General features: G+C 34.0%; 2 protein-coding genes across 2 annotated transcripts in view; one reads left to right on the top strand and one right to left on the bottom strand.

Moving 5' to 3' along the window:
* The window catches only part of LOC128239766 (transcription initiation factor TFIID subunit 5-like), a 35,017-nt gene extending 26,207 nt beyond the window's left edge, over positions 1-8,810 (top strand). Inside the window, exons 8-15 of the mRNA XM_052956186.1 lie at positions 474-611; positions 1,112-1,193; positions 1,900-2,011; positions 2,932-3,045; positions 3,440-3,494; positions 4,105-4,227; positions 5,450-5,546; positions 8,185-8,810. Of these exons, the coding sequence (XP_052812146.1) occupies positions 474-611; positions 1,112-1,193; positions 1,900-2,011; positions 2,932-3,045; positions 3,440-3,494; positions 4,105-4,227; positions 5,450-5,546; positions 8,185-8,302 (839 nt within the window). The 3' untranslated portion in view covers positions 8,303-8,810. The remainder of the gene's footprint in view (positions 1-473; positions 612-1,111; positions 1,194-1,899; positions 2,012-2,931; positions 3,046-3,439; positions 3,495-4,104; positions 4,228-5,449; positions 5,547-8,184) is intronic.
* Positions 8,811-8,999: 189 nt separating this feature from the next.
* LOC128239765 (interferon-induced very large GTPase 1-like) lies at positions 9,000-26,426 on the bottom strand. The gene is made up of 7 exons (XM_052956185.1): positions 26,347-26,426; positions 21,313-21,513; positions 20,730-20,939; positions 19,556-19,728; positions 18,407-18,515; positions 17,001-17,261; positions 9,000-16,022 (listed from the first exon to the last, which is right to left on the bottom strand). Exons 1-7 carry the CDS (start codon positions 26,396-26,398, stop codon positions 11,194-11,196), a joined length of 5,835 nt encoding a protein of 1,944 aa, XP_052812145.1. The 5' UTR covers positions 26,399-26,426; the 3' UTR covers positions 9,000-11,193.
* Positions 26,427-26,964: the final 538 nt, after the last annotated feature.

Raw genomic sequence — 26,964 nt, 5'->3', positions numbered from 1 at the left:
AAAAGTTGAGATATTGTAAAAACCTTTGTATTTATGATGAAACTGTGACAAGGGTAACTGTTGTTTAGCTAAAGTAAGATGTATAACGCAAATTTTCCAGCCAATAATAGGATAAACCAAGTTCTACTGGACCTTTATGCAATTTTCATTCAGCTGTCTTTCACCAATTGGTTTGGAGCATGTTAAGGGATTAAGGATCTGGTAATGTATGGATTATTTGAAGGAAATGTAATTTGTTTTATGATCTAAATCAGATTAAGAAGTGTTAAGAATTCATATGAAACTTGGTAGAATGCATGTACATCTAGCAAGTACTATCAATTTGGCCTAACTGTTGACAAGTCACACTCTGTAGCTCTGTGTTGAATGGAAGCATCTTGCCAGATGAACCTTACCATTAGCGGCATTGTTATAATATCATTTTAATTGCCCGATATATCATGGATATCATTTATCATTATTATCCTATACAGATGATGTCTTAGAACGCATGATGGATGAAAGGACTGCTGAAGACTGTAAAATGCTGACAGGTCACAGTGGCCCAGTGTTTAACACCAGCTTCTCTCCTGATAAAAGCAGCCTCACATCATGTTCTGAGGATGGCACCGGTAATTACAATTTTCGAAGAAAAAAATAGAAATGTTTTCATATGCATTGAATATCAAACATGTATTTGTTATTATCATTGCTCCTCACATTGCGTGCGGCGCCACAATTCCAAAAGCCACCAGGAGAAGTCATTTATTTAAAAATAATGCAACAATTATGTATACTGAAAGATAACTCAAACCAAATGTAAGGCGTTGGTAACGTGTAACTGACATTACAATCTTCAAGACTTAATATTTTACTTCATCTTTATTTGCAAACTCTGTCATTTTCTAAAATTGTCAATCTGAAATATCATTATTTTGAAATAAAATTCTGGGTCCTGACAATTTCAGATTGAGGATGTTTAAACGTAAACTTATCATTTCTTTATATAACTTACTGTAAGAACATGTAACAAGTATTATGTCTTAATAATTCTGATGTGTAAAATCAGTGAATAAACACTTTTTCCTTATTTGGCTTCTGTTCGTCACACTTGAATTACTTATTGTTTCAGTTCGACTCTGGAGTCTCCATACGTGGACCAATCTTGTATCATATAAAGGCCATAATACCCCTGTCTGGGATGTGAAATTTAGGTGAGAGTCAAACATCATGGCTTCCTTTATGCAGAACCCCATTGGCACAGGCATTTTCATTCTTTAAACATGTACCGGTAGTCTAAGAAGGTATTAAGTTGAAACTAGGTTTTGGAAACAGCTGGATGCTGCAAAAAGGGACAGGGTGCTTAAAAGAGTGAAAAAGGCAAATTGTTTCAGAACTTTGTTAGAAATGTAATTGATTGAAGTAGTTTTTGGTTTTGACTGCCAGATATATTAAGTTTGTATCTATTTTATAATTATGAAATAAGCCTTTAAACAAAACAAAGAAGAAATTTTTTGATTACCTAACAAGTTCAATTCTCTGAAGGCAGAAGAGTGCACATGCTTGTCCCCAAGTGGGCAAAAGGGTGATACCAACAATGGACAGAGTGCAGCACCTTCCTATCAATCTTGATCTAAAACCCAAGTTGAAATAAGGTGTACTCATATACCAATATCTCTTTTGGCTTATGAAGAAAACTGTAGTAATGTATCATAATGTTTAATAATGTCAGTAAATTGTTCTGTGTTTTAATAGTTTTCTATTGTTGATATATACTGTCAGAACATTTAAGATTCTAATTTAGTTAGCCATTCATCCTCACATGCTTTATTCCATGTCAGGACCATTTCTAAGGTAAAATACTTAGGTTATTTATCAGACCTCATGGCCACTGGACTATTGTCCTTTTACCAATTTCAGCCCCCATGGTCACTATTTTGTGTCCGGTGGTCATGACAGGGTGGCCAGACTGTGGACAACAGACCACTACCAGCCTGTCAGGATATTTGCTGGACATTACGCTGATGTTGATGTAAGAAGCTCTGTATTTGAAAAAATAATTTAAGGGTGACATATCATTGTCTTCATTTTTGCTTAGTATTGAAAATTATTTGAACTTCATTAGAATAATAAGTTGAGGTAAATTAGATTTTGTGTGCAAGTTTAGATACCAAAGTGAGGCTTCAGTGTAGATATTAAAGACCCATTAGCAGATGCTTTGATGTAATGAAAAACAAAACTTTCCTAATTTTTTTTAAATCATATGATTAGCTTAGAATGAAATTAATTCATAAATGGAATGGTAAAAAACAAATCAGAAAGTAAAATCGAATGAAATGAAAAAAATTCTGCTGACAGCATGATTCGAACCCGGTTACTCTAGATCTAAAGTCAGGGAACATATGCATAATACCACTGTAGATACAACTAGATGGTTGTATGAACATTTAAAATTGTGGTGTAATTTGTCAACATTGAAACAAACAAGTTGTCATCATTTGAATGATGCTTATTGTGATTGTTAAGGTTATTGGAACATTTAAAACAAAGCCATCATTTCATCGATAGTTGTAACTGTCAGGTAGTAGGGTAATGGGAGGCTTTCAAGGTGGTAGTTATTTTTTTTTAATTTATGAATATAAACAAATATACTTGCCAGATCAGAAGGTGTTGCTTTAATGATGGTTATGGCTGGGAAGGAATTATATCTTATTTTCAGTTACATTCATTTGTATAAAAAAAATAAAATATAAGAATGACTGAGGAATCATAAGACAATTTCTAAAACGATTTTTTTGTGTATTTCTTACTGAAGTGTGTGGAGCTGCACCTGAATAGAAACTTTGGTCCTACATTATTAGTAATCACGCCTTCAAGATGTTCAGTGTTTCCAATAGGTCCTGTGTTTGGACAATCATGTTAAGGATTATAAACTGTCATCTTCTATTTCAGTGCGTACAGTTTCATCCGAATGGAAACTACGTTGCCACGGGTTCCAGTGATCGTGCTGTCAGGATATTTGATGTGCTGAACGGGTCCTGTGTTAGGACACTTACTGGTCATAAGGTAAGAATCTCCTATGATAATTTGTTTGCTTTATTTATGAGGCATTAATAAATGACCTTGAATTGGCCACCATAAGATGATGATTTGTTGTGTCCAAGACCCAGGTCCTTAGCTTCAATGTCAAGGTCACTGTGTTCCTAGAACTTTGTCAGGTTTGCTATGTACACCTAGAATACTGGCAATGGTGGTTTGTGCCAGTTCTATAACTTTGTTACTGTGGTCAGTGTTTTTTGAGTTATGCCCCTTTCTCAACTGAAATTGAAAATATACATTCTTGTTTCAGCTGAAGATTTCTACATTGATGTTTCAGGGTGCAAAATTCTACATTAATATTTCATGGTACAAAATTTTTCTTTTATGCTACAAGGTTTAAAATTTCACATCTTTGTTTCAGGGTGCAATACACAGCCTATGTTTCTCGCCAGATGGAAAATATCTAGCTTCAACAGGTATGTTTGTATTTCAACAGGTATGTTTGTATTTCAACAGGTATGTTTGTATTTCACCATATATGTACTAACTAAGTGGAACAATACAAGGTGATTTGACACCACTTACTGACAAACTATTGGACATGTCTTTAGTTAACTGAAATTTAGTTTCATTCAAAGAAAAAAAGTAGTATTGTCATAGCCTCTACATTGTTGTTATTGATGGCATGTTGAACTTACGGTAACCCTTGACCATAACTCAAAAAGCATTTAAAATGTTAAAATGAAATGTGGTAAACATGTTGTAAACCAGAGGGAATACACGCATAGCAGCAAGGCCCATAACTCTGGCTTTCATAATTGCTGAGTTAAACTGCTTTATTACTGTGGTATGTGCTGTGGCGCTTTTTGGTTAAAAAATACCCTGGTTTTCATTGGATACTTATATTGATAGAAATAGACAAAATTATAATGCAATCACTGTACATGATACACAATCTCTTTTGAAAGATGTTTTTCAAGTTATAAGTAAGTAGATATCAAATTAGACATTCATGCTTTGCGAGTTTCTATAGTTTATTATTGCTGAGAATTTATTATATATGAAGCGTTTGCTATTTGTTGACAGGTCTGGATGCTACCATATGCCTTTGGGACATTTCTAATGGGAATATGTTGGCACAAATGAGAGACCATACTAACACAGTGTATTCCCTGTGTTTTAGTAGATGTGGTTCGGTACTGGCTTCTGGTAAGCTTCCTTTATCAATGGAACATTTCTAAAAGATTTATGTGAGCCCATGTATGAGTCCATACTAACACAGTGTATTCCCTGTGTTTTGGTATATGTGGTTCAGTACTGGCTTCTGGTAAGCTTCCTTTATTAATGGAACATTTCTAACAGATCTATGCGAGCCCAAGTATGAGACCATACTAACACAGTGTATTCCCTGTGTTTTGGTAGATGTGGTTCAGTACTGGCTTAAGGTAAGCTTCCTTTATCAATGGAACATTTTTAACAGGATTTATGCGAGCCCAAACATAAGACCACACTAACACAGTGTATTCCTTGTGTTACGGTAGATGTGGTTCTTTACTGGCTTCAGGTAAGTTTCCTTTATATATGGAACATTTCTAATGGGGTTTATGCTGGCCCAAGTATGAGACCATACTAACACAGTGTATTCCCTGTGTTTTGGTAGATGTAGTTCAGTACTGGCTTAAGGTAAGCTTCCTTTATATATGGAACATTTCTAACGGGATTTATGCCAGCCAAAATAAGAGACCATTCAAACACAGTGTATTCCCTGTGTTTTGGTAGATGTGGTTCAATACAAGATCAGATTAGCTTTTAAACATGGGAATTTTGATTGCAAACATGGTAGCCCAAATGAGATGCTATTCAAATACATTGTATTCTCTGTGCTAAAGCTTATATGGCTCTGCACTTGCATCAGGTAAGCTTCCTTTATACATGGGTATTTATTATGTTACAAAATGACCATACTTACACTCTGTATTCCCTGTATTATAGCAAATGTGGTTTAGTCCGGTGTCAAATAAGATTCCATTATATATGCTATTAGGACATTCCTAACGGGATGTAGAATCAGTGTATACACTGTGCTTTAGCTGTTGTGGTTCAGTTTTGGATTCAGGTAAGATTCCATTATATATATACTATTTTTATGACATTTCTAATGGGATGTAGAATCAGTGTATTGACTGTGCTTGTGCAGATGTGGTTCAGTACTGGTTTCAGGTAACCTTTATTTAGGGTTTTGTCTATCCTACCTACAGAAAAATACATGATTAAAACTGTGATGATTGAATTGCCTTTACAAGCCTCTTGTTTCTTTGAAATTCTAGTTTTCGTATTTATAAAAGACTAAAAAATTGTTAATTAATTGCGAAATCAATTCTGTCTAATAAATGGTAGTTACATATAATTAAAATGCATGTCATTGTTCCAGGGGGTCTTGACAACACGGTGAAGCTGTGGGACGTCACTAAAGTCATCAAGGAAACAGATAAGGACATGGATGCCAGCATACCTAGTTCATTGTCTGTGTGAGTATATGAAAACAATTAAAAATATACTTTATTTATATGGTAAAAATCCTTTTTTCATATGTAAATCTGACTTATAATATGTCTTGTCACATTTAAGCCTGTCTGGTTTTCAAAGTTACTATATAATTGTTTGTTTCAGTTTAAGATATGCAATATATATAACATTGTGAACACAAAAAATAAATATTTCATGAGTGGGTATGAGTGGCTATGCATACATGCCATATCCCCTGGTGGGGGGAAAAATCCCCCGGAAATCCCTTGGTCCCCCGCCGGGGGATCCATATCCCCTGGAATTTAAAAAAATAAAAAATTGCTTAAGCTAAATGTTGATATTGCGCAAAATTTCACAGTGTAAAAAATCCCCTGGTATAATATCAAAATCCCCTGGAATTCAGACCAAAATCCCCTGGGAAGCCTCTCAGAAATATGGCATGTATGCGTATAGGCATATTATCTCAGACATGTTTATTAACCAGCCATATCGATTTAGTTGCTCAAGATTTATCACCCTTTTTAGCTTGACTATTCGAAGAATAAGGAGGGCTATACTACTCGCCCCGGCGTCGGCATCTGGTTAAAGTCTTAGGGCTTTAGTTGGAAGTTGGGATTTTCCTTACCCTTCGTTCAATTGACTTAATACGTACCATAGTTGTTCAGGACCATTACATAATGAGGTTACATAACTCCATATTATCCTTTATACAAGTTATGGCCCCTGATTGAATTCGGTTAAAGTTTTAGGGCAGGTTAAAGTTTTAGGGCAAGTTTGGATTTTCTCTAAGTGCAATACCCTTCATTCAATTGACTTAACACTTCACACAGTTGTTAAGGGCCACCACATAACGAGGTTAGATAACTCCATATTATATTTTATACAAATTATGGCCCCTGATTGACTATTGAACTTAGGTTAAAGTTTTAGGGCAGGTTGGGATATTTATTGATAACTTTTATACCCTTCATTCAATTGACTTAATACTTCACTAAATTGTTCAGGACCATCACACATGAGATTAAATAACTCCATATTATCCTTCATACAAGTTATGGCCCCTGATTGACTTAGGTTAAAGTCTAAGGGCAGGTTAAAGTTTTAGGGCAAGTTGGGATTTTAATAAAAAACTTATATACCCTTCATTTAATGCACTTAATACTACAGAATTATTGGCTACCATCTTAAAACAAGGAACATAACTCCATTTCAACCCTACATACAAATTATGGCCCTTGAATGATTTTTAATTTTTTTTTTTAAATTTTTCTTTTAATTTCTTTTGAAAGGCACAATTTTATTCTTAACCACATTTTCATATTGAATGACTTGCGTCATTGTTTGGGCGGGCTGGTGGGAGGGCAGCTTCAAAGTCACCTTATGTATTGAATAATTTTAGCTTTTTAGCTAGGTTTGACATAAAGAGACCAAACTTGGTAGATACGAAGAATTTATGGAGACCTTTTATTGGAATGCGTTTGAGGCCCCTAGGATCAAGGTCAAGGTTACTATTTATAGAAAAATGGTTGGTATTGAATAACTTAAGTAAGGGTCTACATATTGTGACCATACTTGGTATATAGGAAGAGTTTATAGAGACCTTTCCTGAGATTGTGTTTTGGGCCCCCCAGAGTTATAGTTTAGGTCAAAGTCACTGTTGCTAAAAATAGAAATATGGTTAGTACTGATTAACTCAAGTCGACAGTCAAGGTCGACATAGTGTGACCAAACTTGGTATATAGGTCAAGTTTATGCAGAGCTTTCATGGATTGCCTTTTGGCCCCCTAGGGTCAAGGTCACTGTTTCTAACAAAAGATTACTGTTTCAGTTATGGTTGACATACTGTGACTTAACTTGATATGTAGGAAGAGTTTATGGATGACTTCCATGGGATTGTGTTTGGAGCCCTTAAGATCAAGGTCACTGTTACAAAAAAAAAGAAGAAAGCAGTTGAAACTGAACTTCTTCTGCCAATCATTTAAAACCTGGTTTTGTCACATCACGATTCTTGTGAACTTTTTCATTTGATTGTTTTATTGCTTTTGACAGGCACATAATACATCGTTATTGTATTCACTTCTAAGTCAAAGCGGTTGGGTCAAGCGCGCTGTCTTATGACAGCTCTTGTTATAATAGAGATTACCTAAATCAAGTATTGTCCGATCAGTAACTTCAGAATCCATTGTCCAATCATGACCAAATTTTATCAGAATGTGTATAGGCATGATGTTTTGGACAAGTTCAATATCCTGCGATATTGCTCAGGTCACTAGAGAGGAATCAGCCTTTAATTATGGAAATAACCTTAAATTTGTCTGGTCTGTCAATAACATTAGAAGCTTAAGTATGATAATCACCAACTTTAGACAATTATGTTTAGGGGCAGAATATCCTGGTCAGGTTCCATGACCAACCACATTGTCTTAGTCACTTAAGAGTAATAACCCTTGAATTGGCAACTTAAAGAGTAATAACCCTCGAATTGGTAAAAGCTGTACTTACAGTGTCAACTCTCTAATTTGGCTAACATGCAACCAATTATCACCAAACTTGATGTCCTAAAATTAGGACGTATTTATTTTGTGATAGTTGGTGCTATTGTTTGTAGTATAAAAAAAAATAATTTTTCTTTCATTTCAGGAATGAATCTCCCAATCTCCTCATAGGATCGTTTGCAACAAAGGCCACTCCAGTTCTCAACATTCATTTTACACAGAAAAACCTGCTGCTGGCAGCTGGACCCATGAAAGTATCATGAAACTTGGCATACACATGACCATATAATAGTTTTAAAAGACTCAAATGACAGTTTAAAGATTGGTATAGTGCCGAACTCGATGTGGTATAATAAGTTGAGAGAGACACATGATTGTGCTATTAAAGATTCTTGTTTTGTTGAAAGTTTAAGATCATGAACCTGTTCTTGAACATAACAAACGCAACTCAGTGAATATTGTACCAGAAATAGTTCAGTTTTATTTTTTGTTATGGATTATCAGTTTTACAAGAATTGACAACCACTTGTGATGCTCTTGTTGAGAAAAGGGGGTGTGACTTACAGCATGTTCGAACGTTACTATAGACATGCGTTCATGATCATGTTACTATTCTAACTATTGTCATGTTATTTCTGTGTTTAAAATAGAATGCATTTAAGATGCCGAGTGGAAAGCATTCATTTGGACAGCTGTAACTTCTGAAGATTATGTTTTTGTACATGTTGTAAAGTTTTAAAGATTATATGTGGATATAAATAGATGAAATTATATGTATGTTTTCTTTTTCCAAATGCAAGCATACTACCAGTACAAAGCTTTAAGTGCCTCAATATATTTACTCTCATTTAGAAGGATATTCAAAGGGTTCTACAGGTGTGCTGCGCTCAGTTAGAGTTTTGGTCTGGCTTGTTTCTGGTCAATTGAAGAAGGTAACACATTTGAATAAGAATTTTTATTGATTCACAGCACAAATTATTCTATATAAGTATGCAGCACAACAATTATAAAAATGTTTAGTTTCAAAAAGGAAAAAAACAACAACAAGATACATATACAAACATGTAATCAAGGATTGCGTGCGACCATGGTAAATTTAACATTTAAAAAATATACAGGCATTTAACTGGGCATTGTGTTTGTCACGTTTTCAGCTTAATTAGTGGGATTTTTTCTCAAAACTTGATTGCTGCAAATTGTACAACCATTACAGATTTATTTATGTTATTAATTTGTTATACCAATATTGTTCAGACCTATTTTATATATTTAGTTCAATATTCTTTTCCCAATTTTACAAAGCATTGCAATCAAAACTTACAACAGTCTAATGCATCAGAACCCAACATGCAATCAGCGAAATACACACCCTTACAATAATAACAACATATTTAAATATCAGTATTATTTACGAAATCTTAACCACACATAACAGTACGACCAAAATTAAACGTATAATTACATGTGTAATTATTAAACATCTCAAACAATCTAGCAAAAGAAGAAAAAAAACATTTGTACGTATTAACCTAAATGTCTATATAAAAAAGAGGTGTGAGCCTAATATACATTAAGGAAGCTTAATCATCAACGAGTGATGTTTATGATCAAAACCCACCCACCCCCTTCAAAAAACAACACTAAAAACACACACAAACTGTAATCAATGTTTAGATTGCAAGTCTGTCTTCTCTGTTACCTAACCATACAAAGCAGTTACTTCAAACGAATTATTTTCTGTGGTCCTTTATACAATTTATAAATATTAAAAGTACTTTCATATTAATAACAATAGAAATCCACCACACTATATACAATCAAAACATCATTATAAACGTTCATGAATCTATTATACATGTAAATGAGAAAATGTGATGGAATTTGAAAGCATTCTTAATCTAACTCATACATTTGAAAGAGTGTTTGGCATTAAGGCGCTATGAAAGGAAAACCAGTAAAATGCAAAAAGTGTTCTCCTTTTTAAAGACGTAGCTACTGAAAGTCATTTACATGTAGAGATAAATAGTGGCGACCAGCAACCAATGAAAAACCCCTCTTAATTAGAGGAGAGATGTTTTAATATTAACGTTCATATATAACCTCAATGCTTAGTCTATGCTATATGTTTTGTACAACTCAAGTCTTTTTTATAGTGTGTACAATATATTTTCATGAACTAAAACAACATTAATACAACAACATTTTCGATATACATGGAACAAAAAGATCCCACTATACATATATTTGAACACCGCATTCAGTGTTGTTTCACGAACTTGTATAGGCGTATAACGACATTTCATATCGTAAGTTACCGAATTTTATATTAAGATTCTAAACTGAGTTGACATATTGATAATAAATTATTGCTCGACATATAAAAATTACGACAATTCTGATACTACTTATTAATTACGGTTTTGAAGTCCTCAAAATAACCATTTTGACGTTAAAAAGTATATATACAAATTAAACTTAATGACAACAAAAATGGTAACGGAGGTAAAAAGATAACTTACAATAGGATTCGAGTCCATGGTCTAGTTTTTCACATAAGTACTTGCTTAAAAGTTCAATGCTGCTCGGCAGACGATGTGCTTCAGTGTAACGGATTTAACAAAATACATAGACAGAATATATTATTATAGTTAAATTCGTCTACATTACAACTTAAGTTTGCAACCAAATTTTGACATTTTCATACAAATCTAGTCTTGTCATAACACACGCTTTCAATAAATAAAAAAGGTTAATTTTGCAGTGAAAAGTGATTATTTCTAACACTAACTCTGGATGTTAAAAATTACACGGTCTCTCTTTCGGTTGAATATAACTTGTTTTATTTTGTTTTGTTAAAAGAGCGCATTTTGATTTAAGATGAATAAGAAAAAATACACTGTTGCCTTGTTTAGTTCTTTTACAATACAATACTTCAAAAGGTCACACATCACGGAACAAAACGCGACTACCTTTATCTATTAACGTAAGCCCCACTTTGTAACTTAACTATTCATAGTAATTACCAGTGGTCTTGTAAATTATATGATACTTGATATATTCATTCCATCTGCTTATTTGCTCAGCATATTTATGTTCCTTTCTTACATCACTGGACTATGCACGTAGAAAGAAAGTCGTCGGATCGTGTCAAGACTTACGTGAAAGGTTCATTTAAACTTGCAAATGCTTTTTCCGGTGATATTTTCGTCCATCGCTCTGGAATTGCTTCACATTTGCCTACGAGATTGTCACAAATCATGTTATATTTAGAACCAGAAAACCACGCCCAGAATTTTGAGCACTCTTCAGTATCGTTAGAAGGCTTTATGTCCCATAGTTTAAAGGGTTCATTGTATTTCTTGTAAAAATGAAACTCGCCAGATTGAACTCCTAAAAATGAACAAATAATCGCAATGAAATCTGGTAATTTACTTTTTGTGCAGCCACATTCCCAATTAACATCGGAACAACGGAACGTACTTGTTCTTGAACATACTTCGTAATTACAAACTTCAAAACAATTGTTGTTGAATTTATTATGAATGCCTTTAAAACTTGGAGGCTTGTGTTGCAGACACTCGTGTTTTGATACAGGTGCATGGTCCTTGCTTTTAATGCATGGTTCGCGGCAAAACGGACACAATTCAGGACAACCCCAAATGTCATCGAACATGTTACGGAAGTCATTAGATTCAGTGAAAACTGTTCTTGTAAGATTGCTTCGAAGTTCTTTATTCAAAAATTTTAACATTTTTGATAAATGTTTTTCTTCCAAGACTTCTGTAGTAAAATGGACTACGTTCTTCAATATGTATTTATTCAGAAATCCGGAGAAGTTTTGAGTATCAATTGCTATATGCTTGAATTCCATTCCAAAATGTTCTAACCATTCATCAGTCTTTAGTTCTTTCTTTTGCTTATATTGTTTTTTGCATTGTTTAAGTGCGTTTTTAATATCCTTTTCAATATCTGTTATATACTTCTGCAGTACGTCGTTTAGTGTTTCGTCAAACTTAACTGAACATTCTCGCTTAAACCATTTAAATGCGAATTGTTTCGGATCCTTGGTATATTCAAAAACCTTCGTGAGATCATCAGTGTTAGCAATCGATTTACATACGCTAGCAATGAGCTTTGGTTTTGAGGTTGGAATTATGATTAAAAACTTTTTGCATAACGACGTTGGTAATTTTGATTCTATAACTTCTTTAAGACAATTTCCGAGTTCAAGAAAAAATAAAACGCACTCTGCGTATTCATCCGATCTATCCTGAAGTTCTTCTTCAAAGATTGCATACATTTCACGTTCACATTTCTTAAGTTGGTATGTTACACCTTTATTTGAATCGTACTGAATATTATGCCGTGTAAACTCCTTAGAAGCAAAATTTAACCCATCCGCGAATAGTTTCTGTGAAAAACTTGTTTTTGCATGTATTCCCATCTTTTTTAAGTCTTCTACAAATTTGACCTGACACTTTTCAAAGCTTTGGGAAAATTCAACTACATCGTTTGATAAAAGTAGCCCTCCTTTATTTTTGTAACTAGAAATCTGGCCTTCAATTTCCCAGACAAACCTGTTCAGCCCCGGATGAACAATGTCATGAAGAAAATCTTTATTCCAACGGAACTGAGTGTAATGGCTTCTCACTGACAGGTTAAAATCGTCTTTAGTTATACCATCTGTACCGCACAGACGTTTATAATAGCTTTCGTCTCCATAGACCCATTTTAGACGTTGCTTGTAAGCATCAGTGTAATCGGATTGATATTTCGAAAACTTCTCTTCATACTGTTGAACAAAACAAATGTATAAACTGTCATCTTCGATCGAAAGAGTCTGTTTTCTAATATTATCCTCGAAATCTTTCCATATTTTATCAAATTCATCCCTTTTTTCGCTAGTACTTTTTGAGGATGAAAATATCTCAGCAGATTTTTTCCGTAGTTTATTTCTGCTAGATGAACTTACTGCACATGTTCTCATTTTCACCAACTGTTCATCAAAATACTTATTTGTTTCATTTTCTATGCGTCTTTTCAGTTCCTTTAACTCGTTTTCGAATCTTGGTGAATAAAATGATTTCCAGCTATATACATCGTCCATATGCCGTTCCTTTTCTAAAAACTCCTCGAATTCCTTTTTTATTCCAACTTTTTTTTCCGAGATGAAATCGTCCATGGATGAAGCTACATTGTTTTTGTTCTTTTTAAGTTCTTCTTCATTTTGACAGTCAGACATATATTTGAAACATTTATTAACTTGCTCGTCTCTCGCCTGAAACCCAATATTCCTGATTAAACTTTTAAATTTGTCTTCAGCTCTAAAATAAGCTTTTATTGCTAAGCTACTTCGAAAGGTGAATATGAATCTTTCCGAATTTATACCATCCCAAAGATCGGACGCAAGCTGATTTAATTCTGACAAGGATTTAAAGCCATAATTTGGTAATAATTTCATAGCTTTAATTTTTATTTCCATTATTCGCTTACTGTAATCAGGACTAATTCGCATCAAAGATTTATTACCTTGCCAAAGATTATGGACAGGGTGTATATCTTTTCCTGCGTCAAACATAAGAACATCTTTAGCATTTTTTATATCTGGAATCGCTTCAGATGCGGCAGTCTCTCGAGCCACGTCATCTAATGTTTGGTCGAAATCCCTGTACACTTCTTTCATGTAAACATCAGTAAAACTGACTGTAACGTTGTGGTGAATAAAGAAACATTTATGGCCTAGTGCGATGCGACTTTGTGATGATTTTATTTTGAGAAGAGCGTGTATAACAATTTGCAAGATGTCTTTCATATCTGCTATTTTTTCACCCATAATGTTAATTAACGACAGGTTTCCTAACCCAATAACAAATGTAGCAAGTTCATTATCTAAATATTTGGGCCTCCAGACATCGGACGACAACGGTGATCTAAGACCTTCTGTGTCTAAAATCATAACGTAATCTGACGCTTGATTTTCTGTGTTGCATTGCCTCACAGGAAGCAACTTTGCTTGAATTCCTGTGGTGCAGCGACCAGATCTAACAGCAAACTGCACGCCAAACATTGTATTTAAAGCAGTAGACTTTCCAGAACTTTGCAGTCCTGAGACGGAAATAGTATTGATGTTATGCACACGCAGCCTTTTGTCTACTGATTTAAAAATGTATTGCAACCATTTTCGAGGCATGAAAAAAGACTCCGTCATCAGTTCGACTGTTTCTCCCTCTATGATTAAGTTTGAAAATGTGTCCACACAGTCATTTACACTTGGCAAACGATAATTCATAGGGTCTTCTTCAAATTCAATGATTGAATCATATACGTGACTTATTTCGCGAAAAAGATGCTCAACTGTTAGGGATGAAAGCTTTATAATGTTATCTAAGTTTAAGCGCTGTTTTTCATTTTCCTTATCCGATCCTTGCCTTGCATGATCTGTCTTGCTTTCAGCAATTAAATCCAATATATTGTTTTTTTTCTTTGCCATTTTGCATAAAAAATTAGATAATTTTTGTTCAACAAAAAGTCTAAGCCACCCAATGAAGTACTTTTGCCTAATGTTTAGTTGTCTTGTACTTACCAGATATTTTGCAAAAAATCGGACAGTGTTTGAAATATTTGAAAGGTTTTCTTTCCGTGTGTTATTAATTTCGTCGTTATACTTTTCTGTTTCATGTCGATCTTCTGCCCGGTTCTTTAGTCTCAAATTTTCCATCAATTTTGGAGAATGAACATAAGAGAATGGTGTTAAAATACTAATGCAGTTTTGAAAACTGTTTTCATCTTCTGTTTGTTCATGCCTTTGCATACTTACTTCAGTAGCCATCTCAGACACCAGCCATTTTGCTAAATTCTTTCCAAAAATTAAGTCTTCGTTTTCTTCCTCCTTCAAAATGTGACCATTGTTTTCGTTAAAAGTGTTGATTCTTACTTCTAACGGAAGCACAGCCTGATATGTTTCGAAATGTTTGTCTATGTTACTGCGGATGTTTTTCAATAGTTTTTCAGTTTCCTTTTCTGTTTCCTTTTCATGCGTGGAAATTACTTTAAATATATCTTTGTGACTATTACATAGCTTTTTCATTTTGTCTTGGATATCTTTTTTAGTTTCACTTTCGACTTTAGTGTGCTCAGAGAACAATATAACGCATTTCGGTATTTCAATGAGCAGTTTGCTATAATTCTCAAAATTGCTCACCATTTCATTTAGGTCAATTATAACAACAAACAAGTCTGTTGTTTGAATTAAACAATTCCAAATAGTGGTTTTGGGTTCGAATTCCTCAGCAAAGTCGCCTCTGACATTCAAATATGTTCTTATCGGTCTGTTTTTATTTGCGGGTGAGTCCCAAAATATCTCGACGACTCCTTTAAAAAGTACGCGACTTAAAAGGCCAGACTTGCATTCCCTGTTGAAAAATATTGAGAATGCGTCATTCCTATTTTGGATCAAGCGATTAAGAAACATTGATTTTGAAAATTGAGGCCTGCCAAGGCGAACAAATGTTATCAATTTGGTTTCCATGGTTAAAGCGCAATGCTCTAAATCATTATCATTTGAAATTGGAAACTGTTGTAAAGGCCATAAGGAAATTTGAAGCGCATTTGTTTCAATTGAATGGTACAAAAAAGGCATGGCAATTTTACACAGATACATCTTCTTAAAAAGCGCTTGTTTCAAAAGTCCATCGCATGAATGAAATGTGGCCATAAAAATGTCCATGGCACACATTTCAGTTACCGCTTGTGAGTCATCATACTCTTCAAGCCAATCACCCATATCGTCCTGCTGTGTGTCAGGTACGTTATCTCTGCCTTCCCAATTGCCGTGAAGAAGTTCGTGGAGAAGTGTCCACGGCATGTCTGATGGTCCCCTATCAGAATCCGGACTTGAAATGTCTACAGCCAGTGCTTCGTTCAGCGTTATTTTCTTACGAAGTCTTTCAGTCAGACTGAGCTTCTCGAAAGTTGCTTGAACCGCTGCCGTAAAAAAAATGGTATATTTACTTTTTAGAGCTAAGAAATCGACACAACTCGCTTGTTAACATTTGAATAACTCGCAAATTGAGCGATACCCATTTGTATAGGGCCGGTATACCATGTACACGCTGTCCGCGTACCAATGTCCGCATCATGACGTGTTACTCAATTTTCAGTCTATCGTGTCCGCATGCACGTAGGCATCCGCAAGAGTTGCTCATTTAGCGTTTTAAAAGATGCAGATCAAAAGCGGTAACAGTTAGGTTTGAAACACGTATATATACGTGGCAAAAAAATCACTAGTATGCGAATGATTTACAGGAAAATATTTTCATAAAGCAAAACATCCGAACAATAAAACTGCTATAAATGTCTTTGTTCGATGACGACGTTTTTCTATGTAGAAATGAATCATGTTAAGAAAAGCCTATTATATGATTGCATATCAGACATTTGTTAATGTTACTTACATTGTGGAATTCGCAAACCATTACTAGATAAAGTCTTAGTGCCTTAATCGTGCATGCATTTATAGGTAAGTGGTCACACACTTCGCTAATATAAAGCGCGAGAATTAAGTGGCTAGCACGAAACACACGAACGTTATCTGGCTAATTTACAGCTGTTATATGCAATTTTACATTATATCATTTTAATAAATGAAATTTATATCAAGCAGACTCGTGATAAAGATACCCCTGGGTTGGATTGAGGTAATTTGCAGATAATATAAAATCAGTTTTGGATCAATGTTTTTCGTTATGATGTGCAGTGGTTTAACAAGCTAGGTGTAACTTATCCTAATTATCAAAACTTAAATTTGACATTGTTCCTAATCGCAAAAAATCTAAAACCTTGTTTCCTCGCATTGCGGCATTGCTACTTTGTTCCTTGTTTGCTTGGAGGATATATTTTTTTGTACCAATATATTATATTTTCGTTTATAGAATTAATCCATCATAATTGAAAGCATCTTACCTGCACCGAAGGAACTGTGCTTTGCTCTACCAGTCAATTTAACGTTGGCATCTACATCCGTTGTCATGAAAATGGAGATGTCAAACCAAGGAGGCTGTGTATTTGATTGCACCATGTATGACAAACAATGGTGCATATCAAATAAAATCTTCTCATCCTCGCCGACAATTTGAATCTCTTGTAATGTACCTTTCGTCTCTTTGAGAAATTCTAGGATTCCAAATCCAATATAAACCTCTGACAATTCTTGACAACTGTTACCTATTTGGAACATAACATATACTGACTTTGATTTTCAAGTTAGTGACAATACAATGGATACCTCTGGAGTCTATAACTTTAAAAGTCGCAAACAACAAAGTTCAACAGACATTTAACGAGACAACCAACGGCACAAGGATATTACGGGAGTCGATATTTAGTATACCCTTCAAATAAAGGATGGGTAAGTTATCATGCAGGATTATTTCCCTATTCCTAAATGTAAACGATTTGTATTTCCATATTCAAATTCTTAATATCCAGATCATTTAATTATATCGATGAGCAACGTAGGTTCAGAATATACAGATATATGTTCCTAATCTTTTATTTTCTTGCTCAAGGACAAGCTTTTCCGTTGAGCCAAGCGCTACAACGCAAAAAGTATTTTACAACAACGTTTGCGAATATAAAATTATTACAATTCAATAGAGTGCGATTTGATAAATATTTTAACAATAACTTTAATATTAAAAATAAAATAAATGTTTAAAAACGCGATTTTAAAGTAACTCTTTGACGGTTAAAAAATGTGATTTTTAGAGGAACTATTTAATGTCAACTGAAATTAATACGCGTCATGACATGCGTAAAAAAATCACTCAAGCTTTTTCGTTACAGTCAAAAACGTACGAGTTATTCGTCTTTTTTTCACAATTTGATAACGTAAGGCATGCAAGAAAAAATATAAACCATGTGCTCCCGGTCCGGATCGAAAAAGATCGGAACGGGGGATTGCCAACACATGCTATATAGTATTAATCCGGACGGGTAACACATTATATACATCCTTAATAAGCACGTTATAAACACATGATAAACTACTTTTTTTGCCGATTTTGTATATTATTTTTCAGTCATATATATTAATTAATGTCATGTTTTGTCTCTAGAAATATTTCCATTTGTATTATAATCCATCTTGTAGAAGGGAAAACGGAGTATCTATCTATAAATCATTTTTATCTTTTTATATAAGCAGTTGGGAAATTCACGTGTTGTTCTTTTAATATGCTTTCTTTCTACTTACGTTGAATAAGCGTGAAAGCAACTGAGTGGATAACACACAGAATAGAGACAACTTTATAATGAAAATAAACTCTGTAAAATACATGCTTTCAATCAGCGTAACAAAGTTATAGTACCTGCTACGATAGGTGAAAATGCTGCTATGGAACAAGGGCTTTCTTCGCACTGCGTGAGACCTTTAGCAACGGCATTCTTCAAATCATTTCCAAATGATTCGACCTTTGTCTGTTAACAAAAATAGTACATTTTGTCGTAATGCAGAACACTTAAAAGTACGATATATATCAAACAATGTGTTCATCATTAGTATATTTACGTACATGTATTTAAAACAATCAGTGATGACTGCTGCGTCTAACTCTAGTTGAAGGGAAAAGCTTCCTATTCTGTAAATGCGTTCCTTTGTTGCAAAATAAGACTGTCGTTAACTTTGATAAAGTGTATAAAATTCACAAAAGGGTTGTACTCATAAAAAAATGTGAAAAGGAGTAAATATCTCCTCTTAATAATGAAGATAATTCCGAAATTATATTTAAATAAATTTGTATTAAGTAGTATGAATCGCATTGTTGTAATGACAACGCAAACTGCATATTCCGTACACATTTTTATTTTAAATCACAGTTTTCTGAAAACCTTCCGAAAATACATTTGGAAAGCGTTAAGGAGGCATCGCGTTAAATGTATTTTACTTCAGTTTGCAAGTTTTTGAAGTTTTCAATGATCGAGACTTAAACAGCACCCAAGACCATCAAATGGATTAAGCGTAACATCTATTAAAGCCTGTTGAATCACTTGAAACATAGCTGAAACCGACATCGAGTGTATACGTTTAAGCATCACTCATACAAACTATTCATGCATTTACTGTTTGTAAACTTCCAGTAAATTTACATTTTACTGTCAGACCGTTCCAAGGCGGTACCTAACAATTCTTGATAAACATACCTATATATATATATATATATATATATATATATAGTATGTATGCACTGTGCTGTTTGTGGAGTTTTGTGCTGTTCTTCTATGTTTCTTGTTTGTGATTTTATGGTATATGTCTTTGGCGTTTACCCAGTGCCACTATACATGGTTTATGTTTAAACTTTTTGCGACTGAGCTTGTTTCTGTAGCTTTTTGCATAAATATTGTTTTCAATTCAACCAATGCTCTTAATAACTCGCACAAGAACGACGCGGCGTATTTTTCTTTTTTATTTTGAAATAAATAATTATCTTCTATTTCTTGTGCCTTTATAGGCTACTTACCGCCGAATATGGTTTATAATCATCCCAAACCGGGAAAGGGACCCTTATAACCTCTTGATTGTGCGTTTGAAATGCATCATCCACCAACAAGCACGCATTTTGAACTTCATACAATTTGCCACACTTTACTGTCAGTTTTAGCTTGTCTGTACGTCCGACAACCATAGGGAATTCTGAAATGTTTAATAAACGCACATTCAGTGAAGCTTCTTTATAAAAACAAAATTTGATACATATTGTTCTTAACATAAAATTAACATTTTCTGACATGAATTAACTGGCTAAGTGTTTTTGTGTCTGACACATCATTGTCTCTAAAAAAGGACACATGCACCGAGTTCGAGTTGGTTCCCCTCTTGCAGTGTATGCGCAGCGATGTTACCGAAAAAAAGCCTTACAGTTTGCTAATGGGGAGTAATGTTGATTTATATGAACGAACATCTGCCTCCACACTCGACCTTAAACACTTTAGAACACATCAACTGCAATAAAAATTACACCACTCCATGCGCGTTTGAAAGCATATCAGACATATAAGATCACTGTTTCTTTTACCATATTTAATATGAAAAACTTAACTACCTTCATAAATTATTAATCAGTTCCGATAAAAAGAAACAACATAAAACAACAAACATGATGTTAAGCGCTCATCTACAATTTCACAGTCGGTTACAAAAACAACAATACAGCATTGTACTAGTTTAATTTTGCGTTCAAGTGTGAAAATGCTTTGTTTTTTAGCATCCATAGTTCATAAAATTTACATCGCAATTCATTAAATATCTACATTACTTTTTGTCTACTAAATTATATGCGAACGTTACATAATGACGTCGTTGATATTTTTCGAATAAATTTGATTTGGACGTAAAAACAGGCTATAGCTAAAATTGCAAAATAGTGAAAAAATCAAATTAATAATTTCAATGTTGAAACAGTTAAAGGTCAATTATATTTCACTGAATAATCTCTATAAAACATCGGAAAGCATATAACAGATGAAATAATTGATGGAGTTGAGTTTTAATCAATTGTTCTGTTTCTCAGGACGCTTCCTGGCAATCGACGTCTCAAAGATACTTTGACTTTGAGCAAATGATTTCATAACAAATATATCAACGAATAAAATAATTTATAATTTACCAAGCCAATATATTAAGTATTAGTTTACCTGGTATAGGTCCTGGGTTTGGTTCTATTCCCCCTCTGAGCAAGAGTAAACCAATAAATAGAACTGCTCCCGTAAACCCTGCAATTCTCTGTTTTAATACCAAACAGTTCCACAAAGGACCAAATAAAGCTGGTATATATCGGACTGCATCTATACTTGGCAATTGCAGCTCCAAATTCTGTTCTGCCTTCTTCTCGTTAGCTACATCAACTATAAAAGGATTATTGCATATATATTAAATGTGCTCTGTCTCTTCTATATCTTTCTTAACATTTAATTTTGTATTCCTTACACTTAAATATACGGGAAGGAAATAAACATTTAATTAAAAAAATCGATTTTACTAAAATACACCTGGTGCAATTAAGAACCCTCTGCAAACTTCCTGATCGGAGCAATATTTACACATATGTGTGTGTGTATATTTTTATTTAACTATCGGTGTCCACTCCAAAAGCTTAGCAAAACTGCTTGATAGTATTAAGATTTATTTACTGGTCCATAAGAACACGTAAATAATTCGTTTTAAACAATGTGCGTAGTACAAAGAATATGCATACATACAGTGGATGCATAAACTCACCGGCATCTATAAGACTGAATTCGTAGGCGCCTGACTTCAGCACAAGGCACATAACAACCAAGAAGAGAGAAACCGTTGTGCTTTTCAAGAAAAGACTGAAGTTGACTGATATGCTTGAAGTTACAACATCAGAGCCGAATGCAAACTTGTTCGTCCCTATTCGAGCTCGGTAGGTTTGAATATCAACACCGATAATGGAATCTGAAAAAGATGAAGTAAATGTCCGTTTGGTTAACACCTTTGTTCACTCAGCAAATTAGGTTAAATCTGACGTCGTCAGTGAAATAAGTCATGTGGAGGAAATCATAGCTTGTAGTATATATTTTTGAAAAATGTTCATTTATTTTATGTTAAATCATTGCTATGGCTTTGCCTTAAAATTCTATCTTAATGATTGTTTTTGTTGTAAACGGGAATACTTTAACAGGACTCGTTCTCGCAGACGGCGTTACATCACAAATATGACATAAGTTATTGAACCTTTAAACATAAGAGTGCACAAAGGAGGATTAGAGTGGTTATATGGAACAGTTGTCCGTCTCTCATCGGCCAAGAGGATGTTGGTTCGACCCCAAACCTCCGGGGTTCTTTCTCATGGCCACTCAAAATACCCCAGAAACAGACTCGAGAGAGATTCTGTTACCGAGCTTTAGAAAAGAAGTTTAATCTATAGATGCTACAACAGAAAATCAAAACTCCATCCAATGCAGAGAACTAAGTTAATGATCACAAATTAAAAAATATGAGCAAATCAGTAACAGTAAAAGCCATATTCTATTTCATATGTTACTCATGTGCCGATAATAGTTTGCTGTTTATCTATGTGAGTGCAAGGTGTTTGTTGAGTGTTTCCGGTGTCAATACGGTACAGCAAATGTCGTAACATAGTATGGGCAGCACTGGTATGCAGAGCCATCTTGGTGGTATGACTTTGCATTTTAAGCTTTATACTCTTTCAAATTTAGAGAGTTTTACCCATACCAAAATACTCGTGATATTTAAGATATTAACGCATTGCCTTTTTGTAAAATCTAGGTATGAATCCATTGCCATATTGCAGTCGGACATCATAGCATGGTTGCACTGAATCTTAGAGATTATTTAGGAAATATATAGATGTTTCCGTGGATGGATGTCGTTAGTCAAACAAGTTGTATATAGCACTCTCGTTCCTGTAATGCATGTATTTCAAGTTTCAAAGTATTTTCGCCACACTGATGTACGTTTTTGTGTTTGCTGGTATAGATAGTTTTGTCACAATCTTTGCATTCAAGGTGAATCCAACAGGTCGAAGAGCCAAACTTATTTGTCTTTTTGTGTAGAGCAAAAATGAGATTTTTTTATGAATCAAAATCGCCGCCATGACTGTCAAGATTAATGGGCAGTTCTCCTTTGGTTCTTCGTGAAATATAACGTTTAAATATTCTTTGCAATAACACTTATTTAGGGATTTGATAAATTTGTAATATCATTTGAACCCTTTTGATTGCATCAATGCCTCACCCACAAAGCCGCATATTTGTTTGTCCGTGTATCTATCATATTCCATGACGAAAATTCCAACACACAGGTTCCCTTCACAGACGCGTTTTGAGGTGAAAACGGCTCAAGCGCAGTATGGATTCGTTTTAAATCACTGCCCCATGGCTAACGCATATTTATCAATGCATTAATATTGGAACTTAAAAAACAAACTGTTCATATTTTGGCATAAGTTGTTCAATTTTAGTTACTGCTGATCTTCGCATATACGGTTACTAACTAGAAACATTCATATCCGGATTGTCCAGAGAGAGGCAAACTTAATCGTTCGAGGCTACTTCATCCGTTGTATTGTCGTCGATTAAGTGATTTTTTTTATAATTTTGGTAATCCTGTGGCATCTTAGTCATTTAAGGATTACTTATAATAGTTTTTCGTGGTTATGAACAATCTTCATTTCACTAACTTCTTATTATCGTAGTAATGCTTTAACACATCGTATTTACCGAGCTTTTGATTTTGATCCGTTGTATTGGAATCTTTTCGTAGGCGCCGTTTTGATGCTCCAATCTTTGTCTTAACATGATAATTCAGTATCGTCAAACGCGTCATTGGTTAAAATATCCACAGGCACACGATACAAAAGTGATGCGACATAAAACGAATTAAAACAGGATAGAAAGGCTTTACAAGAGATGGCAGTCTATGAATACAGACCAACAAAGTCAAGTGTCGTCAAGCGTAAAGTTTAATCAAAGCGATTGTTGTCTTACAAGGCAAAGCACTCACGATTTACGAATTATGGTTCTCCTGATTCAGAACATGATTCCTAAAAGACAAGATTTTCTTGCTTCGAGTTATCGCCTTATTATTGGATATACCATGTGTATCTTGACTTGATACGTGTTGCATGAATGTATCATTTTTATAACCATCCCGCAATTATTGATCATTAATAGAGCTGCAACTTATATCATATCTTCTAAACGAGGTATTCTTAATGACAATGAAAATAATTACCGTATTCAAATACAGTGTGTCACGATTCCGTTCAAAATATCGCCATTGAGTTATGTCGTAAAACCATTGATTACTGTCAACACATTCAATAAACGATTAAGGTAAATGCATTGTCGACAACCACTGTATTTATTCCGTTTTACTTCATAAATAGCGAAAGAGTGTATCGGAGGTATTGGATGTGGTTTACGTTGCCTTCATACTCTTATAAAGGTAAAGCGACCTGTATACCCACATGTATTGAACGAAATTGGAGTAACCTAATTGGTTGTGACTAAATGTGAGTTATGCTTTGTCTGAATTAATCCATTTATGATCCGAAGCCTTGTTGTGAATTAATATAACTTTTATGCGTGTGTTTGGATATTGAAAAAGGGATTTGTAAATGGAGATATGACATGTGTGTGATTATTGAACAAATACAATACAGACAGCATTATTGTTAAACTTTAATTTATTAGTGACCTTAACAGTTTAATTGAAATATTTATCAATTAAGTGTTCATCTATGACGGATGTAGAACAAAGAAGTGAACATACCAGTAATTAATGTTTGTTTTTGATGCATTAATTCTGGTGTAAACAAATTGTATGGCGGATAAACTGGTGAGTTATGTTAGATTTAGATTTTATCATTGCTTGGTATTAGATTTTATTTAAATCATTACATTGATCGGCCATTTTGGCAATGATCTAGACACATTGGAATGGTAAAGAATGTAAATGTAAATGTATTGCTTGTTCATGAGCTTAAATAACATAGCACAGGTATAGCATTTTTCTGATCTGAAGTTCTTGTTAGCAACCTACATACATGTATGCTAATTGCATGATCTGTTCTTTTTCTGTTTACTTGCATTGTTTTACTGTGTTGTTTGTATTGCTCTGTAGTCTTGCCTCAGTTTGCATTGTTTTGTACTCTTACATTATTTTGCATAGCCATACTTAAGTATTCCTGCCTTATCTTGCATTGTTTTGCTTGCATTATTTTGTCTTTTGGTAAGCTGCTTTAGAAAATAGCATGCATGTCTGCTAATCGTGTATCACCTGGATAACTGTAACCTAGCATTATTGTGATTTTCTGTGTCTTTTGGTTAGCTGCTTTAAAAAATATACTGCATGTCTGTTTATCTTGTATAACCTGGATACCTGTAGCCTAGCATTATTGTGATTTTCTGCGTGCTACGTCAGTTATAATATACTATTTAATAATTTATACCAAATGATTTAATTTTATTTACTATGAGTAACATCAGGTCACTTCAAATCTGATTTGAGCTGATATTTTCATTTCTTATGCCATTTTTTAAAACAAACACAGTTGTGTCATTTACATTTTTTGTCTTGTACTATTTTTTTTATTCTCTTTTAAACCACTTTTGGTAAGATTAGCATGTCTCCCATAGTTTTCATGCTGTATTTATGTAAGATTTACTCTCTTGTAGCTGCTTTATATATGTTATCCATATACATTTGTTAAATAGTCGGTTAAAAAAGCTCATCAGAGCTTATATAAACTGTATATCTGTCTTGTCGACTTTAAATAAAATTTTATCCTACATCCTACCCTAGGCAACAGGTATTTAAGACGACGGGATGGATTCATGTGAGACTATTATGTTAAATCACGTATCTTCGTTTGTATAGTCACATTATTTAAAAACAAATATTGACTTATATTGAAATGTAGAAAATGAGCATGGAATTCAAAACTATTGCATGCAACTTGGCGACGTTAACTAGCTAACCGCATTATTAAATCACTCAAACCGGTAACCTTTTGCTGCGGTGAGTTTTGTCATAAGGCGTCAAAATGTTTTCATTCCCCGTTTCCTGAGCTACTTTTTTGCACCAATTCTAGACGTTATTATTGCTTTGAGTTTTGGTTTTTATTTGTTCAATTAAAAGTTTTTTTCGGCTTTTAACAATACCACCGATACTTATACTGAGTGCATTAAACCTAAAGTAAAAACTATCAAGAAAATAAATGGCTAATAACCAACCTTCCTTTAAGGGGGATGAAACCGGAAACACACAAAAAAAGTTTTTTTACTGTCAGTTCATGCATTTCATTATTCTGCAAGTTTTGTTAAAAAATTGTTTTGCTTGGAATAATCATGCCAAATCAACTCTTTTACTGAATGGGTCAATTCCCTCAGAAGAAGAGTTCGGGAACCGAGTATACTCATTTATGTTTCACAAAAAGCTGGGCTATACATTAATAAGACATTCCTTCATTCTTTATGAGATATATGTATCAAAAGTGCCTACTTTATTTGAACTTAATTTTTACACTTTATAAAAAAAACAACGTCTAATTTACATTTTCCTTTCAAATTCACAAGGGTAATGGACTTTACAGATATTAAGTCAATGTTAATTTTAGCAATGGCGGCATCTCAAACTTTCGGAACTTAAATGAATACAAAACAGTTCATATGCTTCCCAAAATGACATTGTAATACTCAAAACAAAATTTCTATTACTTTCGCTGCAATGTAAACATATAGTTTCATCTAAAATTCACAATACCTTTCTGGAGTGAGGCTCTGGTCTCATAAAAGCTACTTCCTCTACACAGCATAAACCACAAAATGCAAACCGGCTAGTTGTTCAGCATTAAACACCGTACGCACATGCGCACTGGCAAAAATATCGTAAAAACGACGCATTGCGCAGCTTTTTGTGCAGAATTGAATCATTAGTAACGCGCTTGGGATATAGTTACAATGTTCATCAATTTGAAATAAGGTCATACATATTTTTAAGTTAAGGTCGTTTGATCTCTTAAATATAAATGGAATATTTTAAAGATTCATGCTGTGACATCGGTCAAAATGAGTAAATGTTCCGCATTTTACATACGAACATATGTTCATTTTTTTATTGAACAACGTATGGTTAAAAAACATTCACTTTCATTCTTTGAAAAAAAAATGAGTTGTGTGACACGATAGGTTATACAGATCATTACATGTGAAAACAACAATAACCATGGTAAAAGAGAATGTTATATTTTAGAGCATGACATTCGGTTATCGGTGGCGATGGCCTAGCTGTAAACTCTGACTCTGGATATGAACAATGTAGATATTAAAACTGATTATACGTGAGATGCTAGAAAAGGTTCACATTCATTTTGTTCATTGT

The sequence above is a fragment of the Mya arenaria genome, chromosome 7 (genome assembly GCF_026914265.1).
Source record: "Mya arenaria isolate MELC-2E11 chromosome 7, ASM2691426v1".
NCBI classification, from domain to species: domain Eukaryota; kingdom Metazoa; phylum Mollusca; class Bivalvia; order Myida; family Myidae; genus Mya; species Mya arenaria.
Note: the sequence above shows the minus strand (reverse complement) of the source record. Positions and strands in the feature narration are given on the sequence as shown.